Raw genomic sequence first — 17,721 nt, 5'->3', positions numbered from 1 at the left:
AGGTAAAATAAGAATACTTCCCTGTAGGCTTGCCTCAGACATCTTGCTTCTGCCTACCATGGTACATTTTTAGATGAGTTCATTATTAAAGAACTTACAGTAACAGATTTTTTTTTTAACATAAAGGCCAAAGTTTAAATCAAATAGAGATAGAAAACTAAATCACTGACACTTGTAATTATCATGGAAAGTCATTTGTAAAGTAAAAGCTTTATAATAATCAATAGAATGTCATTTTGTGGTTTTCCTTCCTCCAGGAAGTTTCATGAAGGGTTCATTAAATATATAATTTCAAGAGCATCTCTTTTGTTTCAGAGGTTATTCTTCTAAAAGTACTTTTAAAAATTACTATTCTGATATGCTATTTTTAATTTTTAGGGATATCCCTGTGGATTTCAAGTATATAGCAGAACCCAGCATGCACTCAATGCCTGCAGTGACTTTGTCTCCAAATGGTAAGTTAGTAGATAGTGTTTTTAAATGAGCTCTGTTTTCAAAAGAGCCTTGGCCATTCCATCCTAGGGGAAGTCTGTCACGGTGCCATACTTATATAAGGAAATCTTTTCAGTATTAGAAATAATCACTGGTTTTCATGTGTGAGTCACCTCACCCATTCTCTTGTTTTTTTAAAAAGGTAAATATAAAAGAAACGATGATTTGCAACTAACATTGCCCGAGCATCTAAAGATTTCCATCTGAGAATCAGGATTTGGTTTTTTTTTATATAATTCTCCTTCCAACAGAATCATGTTCAACAGCTCACTTAGTGATTTACTGTGAGCTCTTTTTCTTTCAGGGAATAGGAAATTTTGTTCTGGTTCCTCATAGAGAACACCTTAGCAATTTACTGTAAAAGATTTTTTCAGGCAAAAATTTAAAAGATAAATCTAATACCGTTTTCTATTTAATAATTCATTGCCTTTTAAGTACAAGTACTACAGATATACTGATGTAGTTCTACATGAGGATACTAAAGTGGAGGATCCGATATTTGGGCAGCATTGTGAACTCACATAGCTACTGTGAGTATAGAGCAAGGAAGAGGGGACAAGAAAGAGTTTGCTCTTCTAGTCGGGGCATCTGCCACAGGCAAATCAGTGATCATCTGTCAAATGCCCTATGATTTTTATGAGAAGAGCAACCTCACTGGGTGCTGTTCTGATAATCACTATACTGTATACAGTCACATTTGTCACTGTGCACCTGAATTTCATATAGTGTATTTTTAAACCATCCATTACAAATACTGTGCCCATCTTGAACAAGGCCATTTACCCAGTCAGACTGTGAGCATTGTTAGGGTCATCCCTTAGTTAATCATGTTTACAAATATATAGAATGTAAAGATACTGCAGTTAAGACTCTAGTGGCTTTGGTGAATCCTGGGTAGATAAAAGCAAGGTGGCCCAAATTGAAAAATGGGCAGAAGACCTAAATAGACATTTATCCAAAGAAGACATACAGATGGCCAGTAGGCACATGAAAAGATGCTCATCATTGCTAATTAGAGAAATGCAAATCAAAATTACAATGAGGTACCACCTCACACCAGTCAGAATGGCTGTCTTTAAAAAGTCTACAAATAATAAATGCTAGAGAGGGTGTGGAGAAAAGGGAACCCTCTTACACTGCTGGTGGGAATGTAAATTGGTGCAGCCACTAAGGAAAACAGTACGGAGGTTCCTCAAAAAACTAAAAATAGAGTTGCCATATGATTCAGCAATCCCACTCCTGGGCATATACCCAGACAAAACTATAATTCGAAAAGATACATGCACCCTTAGTTCATAGCAGCACTATTTACAATAGCCAAGACATGGAAACAACCTAAATGTCCACTGACAGATGAATGGATAAAGAAGATGTGGTACATATATACAATGGAATACTACTCAGCCATAAAAAAGAATGAAATAATGCCATTTACAGCACAATGGATGGACCTAGAGATTATCATACTAAGTGGAGTAAGTCAGAAAGACAAAGACAAATACCATATGATATCACTTATATGTGGAATCTAAAATACGACACAAATGAACATATCTATGAAACAGAAACAGACTTACACATATAGAGAACAGACTTGTGGTGGCCGGGGGAGGGGGGAGGGGAGGTGGGGGGGGGGGAGGTGGGGGGGGGGGGGGGGGGGGGGGGGGGAGGTGGGGGGAGGGGAGGTGGGAGTTTGGGGTGAGCAGATGCAAACTATTATATACAAAATGGATAAACAACAAGGTCCTACTGTATAGCACTGGGAACTATATTCAATATCCTGTGATAAACCAGAATAGAAAAGAATATAAAAAGAATATATATCTGTGTAACTGACTCACTTTGCTGTACAACGGAAATTAAACACAACATTGTAAATCAACTATACTTAAATAAAAATTTTTTTAAAAAGTAGTGTGGCCCACAACAACAGTTACTAGAATTTTTTTAGTCATATCTTTTTTTGTACAGTTTTATTTAATAATCCTAGGTTTTCTCACCTGGAGTTTATCTTTCCTCTTCCCATAATTAACATAAATAAGTCTCTTTCTCTCCATGGTTCTATTGTTTATACTTATTACAAATTAATTTCATTTCATAAAATTTAGTTTTATTAACGCTAAACTCAGAGTTTTTGTATATCCTAATTTAAACAAAAAAGCTTTTATAGGAAAAGTACTAAATGATATAAGATTGTATGAGCAAAATCCATTACTTTATATATAAATACCTCTCACCAGCAACAAATTTGTAACACTTTACAGGTGGTATGGTAAATTAATTTTCCTACTATTATGAAGTATTTGGGAACAAAGTAATATTAATGACTGAACAGACTTAAATAAAGTGTTTTTAAAATTTTCAGTCTTCCTCTAAAATGTCTCATTTATTGAATTTACAGGGAAATGGCTAGCGTGCCAATCAATGGACAACCAAATCTTAATTTTTGGAGCACAGAACAGATTTAGATTAAATAAGAAAAAAATTTTTAAGGGCCATATGGTAGCAGGCTATGCTTGTCAGGTAGACTTTTCACCAGACATGAGGTAAGTTTAAACCTTCTCATGTATTCCCATATTCATATATAATGATATAAACTACTGCTGTACAAATAACACTGTACAAATCACTTTTATATATGTAATTGTATGAGAACTGTTCAGATTGTCAAAATGCCACATAAAAGGCAAGAACAAATTAAGACAGCTGCATTTGGCTTTTAAGTTCTTCAGTCTGTCTCTTTATATTGTTTAGTTCTGTGCCCTTTTACCACATAATGAATCCCTGTCTTTATAGGCTATGTCTTTCTTTCTTTCTGCGTTTCTAAGCAAGGCTGGGAGGACTGTAATCTCTATATTACTGTGATTGAATGAGCACCAGAAGAATTAATCCTGTATTGTAGGGTTGAAGTTAACAGTTTCACTACAGCTTTTCTGTGCTGAAACCTCAAATCCATCTTCTGGTCACACTAGATTTGTGAAGCCTATAGCCTTTCTAAGAGTGAAACTGCATTCATTCCCCTATTGTTAGCTAAAATATATGGGTATCACTAATTTAGAAATCCCTGTAAACTTGTATGTTTAGCCTGGTAATTGGGATTTAGACTCCTACCTCTGAGTGAATCTTGGACATATTCAGAAGGTCTTGGAGCCAAAAATGATTATGCAGGTGGTAGAGTCCACTATAGTTGAATGGGTCTACATGTGTTTGCTGGCTCTGTATGAAATTGGTTCCCTTACACTGTTTCTGACTGTCTAGAGAGTGATTGTGATACCGCATTCACTGTGGCCCCTGGCTCTCCCAATCTTCCAAGTTAAAAATAATTTTTCACTCTTAGATTGGTCACTCAGTGGGGAGGTTTTTTGATAGAAGTTTAAATTATAGACTGCTTTATACTCTACCTTATTATTCTGAGTATTATATAATCACAGTGATTTTTTTATGTTAAGGTGAAAAAGATAAATTCTTTCTCTGTTCCTCACCCACTTTACCAGTTTAAGGTGTTTGAATAATTTGAATTTATTTTTCTTCTCATTACAGCTATGTGATTTCAGGAGATGGAAATGGAAAATTAAACATCTGGGACTGGAAGACCACAAAACTCTACAGTAGATTCAAAGCTCATGATAAAGTGTGTATAGGTGCAGTGTGGCATCCTCATGAAACATCTAAAGTCATAACTTGTGGTTGGGATGGTCTCATTAAATTGTGGGATTAATGGGATTAATCCTTATACTATCTAGGATCATTTTTGATCCAATATCATATTTAACTATATTTAATTATTAAATGTGTTGAATGACAACTTGATTTACAGATTATGATTTTCTTACATGGCCTTATGAAGTTGAACCATTGTTTAAAAAGAAAAAAGCTTTGTAAATTTGGCTCATATAATTTCATTGGCAACTTCATTTTGTTCTTTATAGATGTTATTTATACAGAGAATGACCATTAACTTTATATTTGACAAGTAGTTATTTTTGGCAGGCAGTTTGGGTTTACCCCCATGACGTACTGAAAGGATCCCTTTAGAGCTAAGAAGGAATCCCTAGTGGATTACCTCTTCAACAAAAAGGGAAGAACAGGGATGGTATAATTTAATGTGAATCTGATAGAAGGATAAAACCACCCACAATTACTGTTCCCATTATTTTCAGTGGGTCAAGTTCTAATCTTTCGGATTCAGGAGTTCCACTATTTTTTATGACATATGTTGTGTTTGTTTAGTTGTAAGCCAGCAATCTTCTCTGACTGCAGCATTCCTCTAATTTTTAAACAAACAGTGTAAAATAAAAATCAGTCCAGAGTTCTTTTGTTGACTTTCTTCTTGATCAGTATAGACAGGATTGTATATAATTAGAGAATTACATTATTTTTGAAGATGGAACTCAAGAGGATGAATCAAGACTTTGAACTGTATTTGTATTTACTGTCCAATAAGGACCTGGCTACACTTTCAGAAATCAGGGTCTCCTAGGTCACTCACCTCTTCACAGTTGTTACTACTGAAATACTCCTCATAGGAGATTGGATGTGAGGACATAGTTCAAAATGTCAACTTGTAATTTCTTTGAACGTGTATGTTTTATCTATAAAATTAATCTGATTTTTCTTTTGAATATATTCAATAAAACTTTTTAAGATTAGAAAAATTTTAAACTTCTTTCCAAATCTTTGGGTAAAATTGACACTCCAGGAAGATGGCTAGGTTTCCCAGTTTGAGAAGCAGGGACTGTGATTGGTTAAAAAAATTTTTTTTCAACTTCAGATTGTGAAATCAAGATAGCCTTTTAAATATAGTAACCGAGAGCACTTTAGTTTGACAAGCCATTTCTCCTGTTTTTTTTTACAAATCTATGTTAGATGTTTGAACGTAGTATGAAATATTTCAATACCATGCTGTAAAAGATTGGTTCATAGCTGCTCAGAGTGCTGACATGGAGACCAGAATCATGCTGAGTGTTGATATCCTAGGAACATCATTAGCTCTGAGTCCTGGGCCATCAAGAGCAGTTCATGCTCCGTACCCTTAGAACTTCCATTTTTAAACATTAAATTTTAAAAGACCTGGTATAGATGACCTGGTGCTACAGCCACATATAAATAAATTTCAAAGAAGAAAATAGAAAAAGAGAATAAAAGTGGTAGAGATGTATTTTTGGACACACAGGCACTCAAAGAAATAAGAATACACTGCCTAGCTGCTGTCATTTCTATTTCTTTATCTGCTGGGAAGGGTGGCTGCCATTTCCTGGAGAGGAAAAAATTCAGACAGGAGCTTTTCTTTAGTCCCAACCACTGGTTTTAACAAATGTGAATTACTGAAATATGATGGGACAAAAAGAATTAATCATACATTTGAACTATCTTGTTCAGCACCAGTATTGTGTATGTTACAAATCATAATTTCGAAATCTGGGTTTATTTTATTGTGTTTTTAACTGTTTCTAAACTAAGGAACTGTATATAAAGTCTCTTTTTTTTAAAAGATTGTATTTTTAAATAAAGCACTTTTGTAGAAAGTGTTATCAAAATTTTCATTCTTAGTCTCCTTTTAAGTCTTAACTGAGACACCACATTAAACCATTTGCATATTTTAAATGGGTCATTTTGATTTTCTGGGGAGAAGTGATGCTTTAAAGGTGAGTATAGTATATTAATGGGTTTATTCTAAATAAATGACAAAAATACAGGGCAGTGTCCTCAGAGCACATAGATTAAGTTTAACACAGTCCATATTTATTCACTTGGTGCCACTGAGTCATGATTGCATTCATTTTAGAGTATACAAATGAGTGGGGTTCTTTTCCAGCATAAGAAAGTTTCCAGATTATGTTGTGACTGGAATTAAGTGGTTACCATCTGGCTCCTTTTCCTCACTGCAACCCTTTTGTCACACCCAGGACAGATTTCCTTCCTAAAAGTTAGAATAAAAGTGATGCTTTAGTGAAGGTTTAATGAATATTTCAATACTGAAGCACAGGCTGGGAATATGTTGTCCTAAATAGGGAGCCAGTTTTTTTTTTTTTTTTTTTTTTTTTGGGAGCCAGTTTTAAGATAAGGAACAGGGAGTAGCCTCAAACAGGCACTTCTCTAAGTAGAACAGTATAGAGTGATTTTTGAGGATACATTGTGAGGCTGGTTAATGTGCTTAGCATGTTTATTAATTACCTGGAAGAAAACATGGACGATGAAATAGCAAACACTTGGATGGTAGGTGTAAGAATTGCAACACTAGCAACAATTACGGAGACTCTACTTGAAGAATACTGTTTCTCAGAGTGTAGACTGAGAACCACCTGGAGATGGTATCACTTACTGAGATACAGAATTCAGAAGAAAGTAGTGTTTGGTTGAGGAAACCATAGTGAATTAAGGTATGGAGAAGTGAAGTGTGAAGTGCCATCCAGGACAAAATATCCATCAGCAGTATTAACTGGGTCTCAAAGTGAGACCTAGGGAACACTTGCTATATTTCATCAAAGATGCAGGTTTTTCACATTTTTAACATCTCTGAAATAGGGCTATGTCTTAAAATCAATGACGTGTCATAGTTTAATTGGCGGCATTCTTTCTTAATGGATCATAAAATAACTGATGAAATACAGTGTAAACAAGGCAATTACTAAGGGACCTAAGAAGGAGAAGAGAAGATCCAGTGGAAAGAAGATTACATCTTAGCAGCTGGTTCAAAATTCATGTTATCAAATATTTATCTGATCAGTGGGTAAATAAAATGAATGAACTAGCAAAAGACTGCAATTTTACAAATACTATATATTCAGTCCCTGGTTCAAAGTCAGCACTTTCTAGTAAGTTCCCCAGATGATACGCACATTAAGAATGAGAATTAGGGCTTCCCTGGTGGCGCAGTGGTTGAGAATCCGCCTGCCAATGCAGGGGACACAGGTTCAAGCCCTGGTCCGGGAAGATCCCACATGCCGCAGAGCAACTAAGCCTGTGCGCCACAACTACTGAGCCTGCGCTCTAGAGTCCATGCACCACAACTGCTGAAGCTCGCGCAGCTGGAGCCCATGCTCCGCAGCAAGAGAAGCCACCGCAGTAAGGCCGCGCACCGCAATGAAGAGTAGCCCCCGCTCACTGCAACTAGAGAAAGCCAGCGCGCAGCAACGAAGACCCAATGCAGCCCAAAATAAACAAATTTATTTGAAAAAAAAAATGAGAATTAGTGGAGTCTGAGTTTATCTTGAGTATTTCAGAAACTACACTGTTCAGAGTGCGTAAACTCAGAGAAATTTAGCTAACCAAAAATATATACACGTGTGTGTATGTATTTATATGCATGTATGTGAATATATGATATACATTTTACATGTTTATATGTACACCTTCCATGTTCAAAGCCACTTTAATAATTGTAGAAACAATTTTCTCAACCTAAACACTGCAATTTTATCTGAAACTTAAAGAAGTCACAACTTGCAGCCAGAGTCCTTAGAGTGGCTTTATTTTTAGTGACAAAGTGATAACTCCTTTGCTTTTACAGCTTCCTATAACTGCAATAACTGTCTTCAGATGATTTTTTAGCTCCCCACATCCTACTCTCCAACCTTCAGCATTTTTGAGATCTGAGGGACTAACTCAAATCTCAAACATTTTGTATTTAAGTATGTGTTCTAGTATAGCACTAATAGAAATACATGAGGCATATATGTAATTCTTAATTTTCTAATGGCCACATTAAAAAGGGGATATTAATATAAATAATATATGATCCAAAATATTCTTTCAACATTCAATTATTTTTAAAATTAATATTTTACTTTTCTCATACTAAGTCTGAGATCTGGTGTATATTTTACGCTTAACAGCACATCTCAATGCAGACACTAAATTTTCATCAAATATTTTACCTGTTTCACACAAAGTAGATTTACACGCCTAAGTTGTTCCAAACAGACCTACTAAAAGAGTTTTCTAATAATTGAATCAAGTATAAGTTTTTAACTTAATTAAAAGTAAATATAATTTAAAATTCATGTCCTCAGTCATACTAGCCACATGCTAGATGCTCAGTAGCAACATGTGGCTGATGGTTACCACAGTGTCCATACAGTTCTGGTACCACTTTTTACAGTGTCTCAAATACCCAGCTTTACTGCTTCATCTTCTGAAAGACATTTTAAGGTTGAAACTACTCATAAGATGTCTTATTTAAGCAATATAAATGTTCATATTTTTCTGTACTACATTTTGGATATTTTCCTCAGGTTTATCTTCCAGTTCACTTCACAGTCTCTTCAGCTGTGTCTAATCTGCTGTTTAATTCATTAAACTCATTCCAATGACTATTTTTCCTTTGTGGTATGTCTATTTGTACTTTTTTATATCTACCTGTTCTTCATATGTCTTATTTTTTTATGGTTTCTATATAGTCTTTTATGCCTTTAATCACATCAAATAATTTATATTATACTTTCTATAAGATTGTTATTCTGTTATCTCAAATTCTTGGACTGAAAATCCCAGTGTATAATGTGTCTGTTAACTCTATCTCATGGTGGGCCATTTCCTTATCAGCTGTAATTTTTTATTAGGAGTTCATCTTACGTGGGTCTTGTTTTTTGGAGGAAATACTTTGTAGTCCAAGTTGAAGAGTCCCTTTGAGTGGTTTTACATTTGCTTCTGCCATGTACCCCTGAGACATCACCCCCTAGAACCAGTTTTATATCTAAAATTTTCAGCTTATGGATTTCTTAACCATGTGATTATAGGTTCAACTCCTTAAACAGGCTGAAGTTTTCAAATTCTCATGAGAAACTTTGATTTTCTCCAGAGCTATAGCAAGGGTAGACTTCCTTGTGCTCGGAGGAAGGGAGGTAGGGGTAGTTTTTAGAACCCTCTTCCTTTGAGATTGTAGCCCTCCAAGGGTCCCACTGTTTCAAGTATCTCACTCAGTTCCAATCCTTTCCCCCAACACAACAGGCCTTATCTCTAATGCTCTAGGCCACTGGCCATCACTGGTATACTGAACTAGGACCACTGCAGTGTAGGTTCCTGCTCTACCTCTCTGGTTCTAGGGTCCCCCGAGCTTTTTGTGCCTGAAGATTTTTCTTTCTTGGGCATTCATATATGTACATATACACATACACATACATACATAGATAAATGCATACATATTCACACATATACATACAGAAGGATCACCATAAAGATATATACTTAATCTAGTATCTTTGGATATTGCCACTTTGTTAGGACAGTCTAAAAACACAGAAGTGTAAACAAGTGCAGTCTGAAACATTCTGATTTTTAGAACCTTGTGAGTTTAAGTGTGTTATCTAAAAAGGTACTTTACCTAAGGGCACTTCACTCGATGACTGGAGAGCCATCATAATGGATTCATCTTTTATCTGGGGCTTTTCTTCTGAATAAACATATCACTTGGATTCTCCTGAATTTATCCTAAGACTTTATAGCACACAAATCAAGAAATTACCTAACCACTGTCTAAGCCTTCTCTAATCACAAAATGCTAGAATAATGAGATTTTCAAGCTAGAAGAAACCTTAGAAATCAAATATTCCAACCTAAGATAAGAAAATAGGCCAATAAGGGTGATGAATTGCTTGGTATCACGCAGCTGGTTAGCAGCAGGGTCAGAATCTTTCTCCCTTCATCCTGCTATCCTTTCTCTTCTACATACTGCCACTTAAGTGTGTATTTTTAAAACTGTCAGATTTGTGTTGTAACCTTTGTGGCTTCCAGCTTGCTTTCGCTGAGGTAGTTTAAAAGATTGTATTTATTTCATCTTTTAGTAAAACAGAACCTATAGCTAAAGAGATTCTCAGAGCCTCTTCCATGAGAGTTAGACCTAATGGTAACTGTGCCCAAAAGGACTTTTCTTGGTCAGACTTCAAATATCCTGGAGAACATAATACCCTCTCTCACCTTGTTTTTACTCTTTGAACAACTACCTTAAATTTTTTTGTCCTAGAAAATCAATGTGATTTTAATCATTTTTGTAGAAATACCAGCCCCTGTCCTTTACATCATCATACCTTCTTTCTCTCATAAACTGAAAAATATTCTCCATGCTACTGTGAGTTGTGACCAAATACACTGACTCTAAAAAGTGTGTTTTCTGGGAATTGGTTAAAAAAAAAAAAGGACAATGAGGAATGAGAAAGGAAGATTGAGGTTTTATATCCTAGGGTACCTCCTAACAATACTTGAGCCTTTAATTATTATTGTATTTATTCGATTCAATTATTATATAGCTCTCAAGTCCCCAAGGTCAAGAAAGATCTTCAGGTTAGCATCCTTTAATCAGGAATGAGGACTATTGCAAGCAGTGCAATAAACAACCATGTCAAGAAAAGGACAAATTGTGCCTAAAATTAAATTAACCAAAATGAGAAATATTGGTCCATCTAAATTCCAAAGACATTTTTAATACCAGAAAAAAAGTCAATAACAAATGATGATGAAATAATCTCACTGAAAAATCCTATGTGAAGTAGCTTTCTTTATATTCATATTCAACAATATTTATGGAGCACCTTTGACCTAGCAGGCTCCATGGTAGGCACTGGGGATACTGACATGGTCTTTACCCTCATGGAGCTTACAGTCTGCTGGGAAAGCCATTACACAAGCAGATCCATTAAAGTAAAAGGATCGTGAAGCGGGGGAGAATAGAAGACATTGTAAGGAGACATAGCTGGGGGCCTTCAATAAGGGAGTCCCTGAGAAAACGATGTTTGATCTGACACCAATCCTTGAGAAGTAAAACTTTCTTGTATAGATAACTAATAGCTTATTTTTATTGATACATAATTGTGGTTTCTCAGTAATGTTGTGGAACCCACTTGGACTTTTGGTTATTATATATACCCACCTAGGGGCGATGTCAAAATATCCAATGACCGGTAACGCATGACATAGAGCAGTTAGAATAGAAGCTAAACACGGGGATGGGGCAGGGTCCTGAAGGATGCCTATTGTGCTGTGCATTAATTGCTTGATCTTGGGGCGGTCTGGGGGTCTTGTGGGAGGCAATGCAGTGGAGGAGAACCTCTGGAGGACTGAGGACCACAGTCATTCACCAACTCAGCTCCCTGGTACATACTGATTGCATATCTGTCCTATATATACTGAGTTTCTCTATTAAAATAGTCTAGATTAGAATCCAAACTTTGCAGGAAAAAAAAAACCCTTATTACTTCAGACAATCTTATTGCATAAAACCAATCACTAAGAAAAAACTTAAAATATTTTATATGAGAATATGAATTGCTAGTTTTACACAGCAATTAGTTTTAACAAGTGTTGGGAACTAGCATTTCTCCATACAGTGTTAAATATAAAGTGTGACAATATTAAGCTTGTTTGATTTACTTTTCTTAAGGACAGAAATACAATAAAATTAAAGAATTTCTATAATTTCTAAATTTAAGCAGTTTAAGAATATCTCAAATCTTTGGATTACGATTTCATGTGATAAGTAAAGTTCAAATACCTCTTTAAATGTAAGAAAAAGGAACATATTTTAGCATACAATTAAATGCACTGAATTCACAAAGAACCAGCAATTGGCTAGTACAAAAAAGAATTATGTTATTGCTTAAAAGGCAAAATAAATTTATCTACAAAAGAAGAGAATTATATTACGTAATTGAGCTTGTAGGTACCTACCATTGTATAGTCAAGTAGAATAATCTGTTTAAATGAGGCCTTCATTTTTCATCTGGAGAAATATGACGACGAGGCTGGCTCCCTGGTATTAATTCAAGCTTTGCAAAATCCAACATGTAATACTTAGGAAATGCAAAATCTTGTACTGTATTTACTATATACTAAAATCTTATAGTCAAAGCAGAAATGTTTACATGAATAACTGATTTGGACTAAACATTGTAAATTCATGAATTTGCTTTTGTTCTACCCTGATGTAAATACTAGTGGACCTTCAGTCAATTCTAACAGAAGTTTGTTTACCTCTTCCTGGCTCACTTCATTTGAACTATGTCAAATAGTTACAAATATTTATATGATAACCTATTGTAACTGTGTCAAATACAATCACTCTAAGAAAAGGGAGAATGGGAAAATTGTTTTTCTTTGACTTTAATCTCAAATTGTGATTTAGCACAACCTTTTGCTAAAAGGTTGACCTCTGAATCTCTTACATCCTCATATGTCTTTCATCCAAAAAGGAACAGTTTTTAAAACCATTTGAAAAGAGCATTATTAAATTTCTATTTTCAGATTCATTTATGAGCACTGCTCTGGTAGGAGTTAATTAAGAGATGTATGTCACAGATATTCACATCTGAGCTCACATATCTGCAGGTCAAAGGCGAGTTTGAAACAAAGGAAATTTACACTACACTTCCAAGTGACTGGGCCTTTCCTAAAACCCAGGAGCAAAGTGCGGCATATTGGGACCAGCGAGGGCCAAGAGTCACTTCCAGGACTTGCAAGATCTTTCCTGGCAACCTGAATATATTGAAAGAGAAGCTGTTGGGACCCCATATTTTTTCAGTAAGCCTCCATTTGGTGGGCACATTTTAATTAAGTAGATTGTTTAAATTAAACCTGCATGCTACAAAAGTGATCCCAACTCTAACAGATTTGCAGGTCTGGTCTTAGTATATATGTAGGCTTTTCTTCCCATTTACTAATAGGGAGGCAAAAATATGTCCTTACGTTTGTCAAAGGCCATTGAAGCACACGGTGGAGGGGCCCTGCATGGGCTTTGGGATCTGGCAGTCTGAGATATGGATTCCTGCTTCACCATTTGAATAATCTGAATAAGCTATTTAACCTCTCAGAGTTTCCTTACCTGTATAACTGGAAAAATTACACTTCCTTATAGGACTGTTTGGAGCATTAGGAATAATCTATGCACAGTACTGGGCACATAGTAAGCTCTCAATGAGTAGCAGCTCTTGATTTTGTATGTTTGTTTTTTGTATTTTGTTTGTGTTGTTTTTGTGGTGCTCCTGGCACCTAGGGGGAGGGCCCGGGATGCTGCTAAACATCCTACAATGCACAGAATGGCCCTCCCTCCCCCAACAAAGAATTACCCAGCCCAAAATGGAAATAATGCTGAGGTTAAAAAACCCTGGCCCACACAATAAGCATAATAATTCTAGAGGCAGGGAAACCACAGCAACAGTCAGAATATTCATCACAAATTTCAAACTCTCCATGAAGGGAATGAAGGACAGTCTTCGAAAAAATCATAAAATAAGTACAAATAACAATTGAACAGGCTGCCTAGTAGGTGGGTGTGGGTGGGTGTGTTTGTGATTTATTTTGAGTTTGTCTTTATTTTTTTCCTAACAGTACTTCCATTCTTGCTTCAGATATATATAGTGTGATGAAGTCAATGTTCTGCACCACCAATCCGGAATAAATGGTAACCTGTCCTGTACAAAGGGGGGCTTTCAGTAATGCCAGTAATCTTCAATCCCATGAATTAAAAATCTTGGTATGAGTGTGAATACATCTAAAACCTAGTCATACTAGATACTTAGGATCAGTATACTTCATACCTTGGTGTATAAGAAGGGTTAAAAGTTTTAATGTATAAAAAGATCTGTGTTTACTTTAGTGTATAAAATTTTTATTAAAAAATGAAAGATAATCTGTGATATAATCCAAACAGGACTGAAGTTAACTTTGTTTTGGAGGCTACACCATGCAAACTAACAGTAAAAACCACTTTTGAGTTTGATAAACTTTTTGTACTTTTGAAATACCTAGGGACATTGAAAGCAACTAAACTGTTATTTAAAATCAAACTTATTCAAGCTGGTCCTCTCTCCTCAATGACTTTTATTAGTGTTCTATAAGTTTTAATATAAAAAACCTCATTTATATTTTAAAAAATCATCACTACTAATTCAGACAGTCTTATTCCCTTTTGAACCCAAGTTAGTAAGATGATATAACTCTATTGTATTTTGGTTTCTCACCTGAGGAATGATATTTTCAAACCACTGCAAAAAGCAAAAAGCCAACCCAGGGAATGTCTGGGGTGGAAGGAGGTAAAACAATGGGGAGAAGGAACCGAGGTCTAGTAGTAATCAGTATTTTATGCTCTCCCAAAATTTCTCAAATGAACAGTGTATGTATTCCTGCTCTCTTGGGATATAAAAAATACCAGAAGATGTACTTAATTTATAATAAGGTAATAATTTGATTTATTTTTATACTATTTAATTAATTTATTTGAAATAGGATTTTTGAAAATCATTTGTAGGCGTAAATGTCTAATCCTGTAAATAGAAATGATAGAGATTGTTTGAACTACTGAGAACATGCATTATCTGCTTAATTAAAAAATATATACAAAAAGGATTGGTATTACCAAAACACACTGTATCTGTCCCAGGAAAGAGAGAGACTCTGGCCCTCAGGCCACAGGCTTACAATGAATGCCAAGTGGCAGCAAGGAAAAACTTAATCTTGGAGATAATATAAAAAAAAAAAAAAAAAGATTTGATACCATAGGCAAGTTGGAGGTTGAGAAATCAGGTTTGAAGACACCCAAGTTCTGCTTTGTGTTTAGTTTCATAGGAACAGAGGGGATTTAAGGCTGAGCATGAAAAGAATCCTGAGTTGAATAACTTGATACTCTAGTCTTTTTAACTCAGTTACAGAATTTGGTGTGTCTGAGTTCCCAGAAACCAGAATCAGTGGTTCTTATAAAGTCACAGCATGGCCTCAGCAAAAACTGAGGAGGAATAATTGAAATCTACAAGGCTGTAAAGAATGTTATTGACACAGTGAACAAGAAAATCCTCGGAAGAGGTGAGTTAACATCAAATGAAAGGCCCTATTTTAAACAGCAGACTACACATTTAAGGATCTCCTCAACCCAGTAAAAACAGAAACGTGATATAATTTCTTTTTCATGGTGGTAAATTCATGGATTACAGATACATAATTAATTTTAGGGGAAACTGAGATAAGTGTGGGATTATCTTCCAAGCTGAAATGAAGGAGGACAAGCATCCCCACTCTGTCAGAGGCAGACAGGCAAAGAGCCTGGGCTTGGGCAGATGGAGGTTGACTGCTGTGGCACTCCTGTGTCCATCCCCTCAACAAGTGTTAACTGTTCCCCTACCATGTGTGAGATGCCAGGCTACATGTACCACAAAGGCAATAACACAATCCCTGCCTCAAGCAGGTCACAGGCTAGTGGGAGACTAGACAAGTAAACCGGAATAACTAGAATCATGGACATGATCCATGCTGCAAATATTTCCTTGAGCTCTTGATGAGCTCCTGCATCCTATTTCCATCTTGTATTCACCCAACTCAGAGTATAACAGCTACTCGCATTGAAAATATCTTTCTTCAAGAATAGCTGAGGTTTAGATAAATCTTTGTAACTGTGAAAAAGCCTGAAATCCTGTAGTTCTAACTCTTTGAGGAGGCTGTACCAGAACCTCACAACACTGCTGTCACTGCCACTGACCTCAAAGCCAGGCCAGTGGAGATGGATCTCAAAGATGAGCTGTCCAATTTGTTCAAGGACATTTTCCAGAATAAGATTTTCCAAAACTTTCCATTCTGCGCTTTCCAGATCTGCTTTGAGAACATCAATCTGTAACAAAATGATGAAATGAGATTAGCAGAGTCAATAAACATTGTTAAAAATACCACTGATATCAGGAGCATCACTGTGTAGCTACCTCCCAAGAAAGCAGAATTTTTCAAATTTTAGAGTTAGAAGTCTTTTTCAAATGGTCACTTATGACATGAATTTCTAACCTCACGCCACACCAAATGTTAATATACAAATAATGAAATACCAGTCAGAAATCATGATGGACCCTCTTACTCTCTGCCCAGTGGGAATGGATGTCCAAGAAGGAGATGCTGGAGCATGTATATCACAAAGCACCATGCCCACAGCCTCTCCCCAGCAACCTATATGCTGCTCAGAGGAACCCAGCCATGTCCTGGCAGAATGGTGGCCTGCAGGGAGGGACTGACAAAGGGCCACTGCCTACAGGAACCAACTCAAAAAACCTTACCCCCCACCAACTTCATCAGGATTGGAAGCCAAGGAAAGAGTTCTCAGGTATCTGAATTCTGGACTTGAAAAAAAAAATTATTAACATTATTCCATGATTTCTTTAAAAAGTATATACCAGTACAGTGTTCTAAAAAAATTTCTAATAAAACCATTCTCTGTTCATTTAATGAATACAAGTTCACATTCCAGGTGAAATGGAACATAGGAAGAAGAGTAGGATGGGAGAGATTTTGCAATTAATCAAGCTATGAGAAGCAGCTCCTTTCTGCTGACTTCGCACAAAATCTGTTAGAATAGCAGAATACCAAATACTTCCAGAAAGCAATGAAAGCTAATTACTTAAGGAGTGCTTCTTTGCTCCTGGCACTATGCTAAGTGCTTCACCTCGCAATATTCATTTACTCCTCTCAACAACTCTACAAGGGTGTATCCCTATTTAAAGCTGAGAAAACCAGACTCAGAGATTAATCCATCCTCAGTCACACAACTTGAGAGACAGTGGTGAACTCTGAACTGAGTCTGTCTACGTGGCCCATGTTCTTAACCACGACATGATGTTGAATTCCCATAAACCACAAGAGGAAAAATGGTAACTCAGAGTTCCTAAAAGGCTTTGGTTTGGAAAATAAGGTGTTAATGGAGAGGGAGTAAGGGTCAGTGAGTACAAGTATCGTTATCAGCATCGCCATTTTACACTGGAAAGCAGAGCACCTTCCAGCTTCAAGAATCACTTTCCACATACATTATCTCAGCAAAACAGCCCTATAGGTAAGCAAGGATTTGGTACAAATAACTTTTCTGCTGCCAAGAAATGGAGGGGGAAGTTCAAGGGGATAATCTGACCACATAGAGGAAGGTTGGCACATTCAGACACAAACTGGAATAATCAACATGCAGGGAATCACTGCAATAGAGCAAAGCCTATAGTTCCAAGAGGTGACAGCAAAACCCTCAACAGCTCTTCAGGAAGCTGCTAACTGAAGTCACCAAAATCCTACCCATGAAAGTGAAGTATCTTTGACTTTTCAGAAGGATGAATAAGAACCAAGGCCAATCCTGCCCCAGCCTCTCCTTTCTCTCAGTGCATGTCTATTTGACAAGCTTCTCATTTGCAGCTGAGACATGAGGCTCTCAGTGAATGGTAAAATTCCTTGCGTCATTTCAGAGTTGACTGGAGGAGATGCATAGAATTCAGATATAATTGATCC

General features: G+C 36.3%; 2 protein-coding genes across 4 annotated transcripts in view; one reads left to right on the top strand and one right to left on the bottom strand.

The window, feature by feature from the left end:
* CDC40 (cell division cycle 40) overlaps window positions 1-6,035 on the top strand; it is a 56,265-nt gene extending 50,230 nt beyond the window's left edge. Inside the window, exons 13-15 of one of the 3 annotated variants that reach the window (XM_036871089.1) lie at window positions 379-455; window positions 2,894-3,038; window positions 4,033-6,035. In XM_036871089.1, coding sequence (XP_036726984.1) covers window positions 379-455; window positions 2,894-3,038; window positions 4,033-4,210 — 400 coding nt within the window. In that variant the 3' untranslated portion in view covers window positions 4,211-6,035. The remainder of the gene's footprint in view (window positions 1-378; window positions 456-2,893; window positions 3,039-4,032) is intronic. The other 2 variants (XM_036871087.1, XM_036871090.1) reach the window with 2 other exon arrangements.
* Window positions 6,036-10,875: 4,840 nt separating this feature from the next.
* The window catches only part of METTL24 (methyltransferase like 24), a 122,389-nt gene continuing 115,543 nt past the window's right edge, over window positions 10,876-17,721 (bottom strand). Inside the window, exon 5 of the mRNA XM_036871091.1 lies at window positions 10,876-16,078. Within this exon, the coding sequence (XP_036726986.1) occupies window positions 15,764-16,078 (315 nt within the window). The 3' untranslated portion in view covers window positions 10,876-15,763. The remainder of the gene's footprint in view (window positions 16,079-17,721) is intronic.

Source organism: Balaenoptera musculus, chromosome 12 (assembly GCF_009873245.2).
Source record: "Balaenoptera musculus isolate JJ_BM4_2016_0621 chromosome 12, mBalMus1.pri.v3, whole genome shotgun sequence".
NCBI lineage: Eukaryota > Metazoa > Chordata > Mammalia > Artiodactyla > Balaenopteridae > Balaenoptera > Balaenoptera musculus.
Note: the sequence above shows the minus strand (reverse complement) of the source record. Positions and strands in the feature narration are given on the sequence as shown.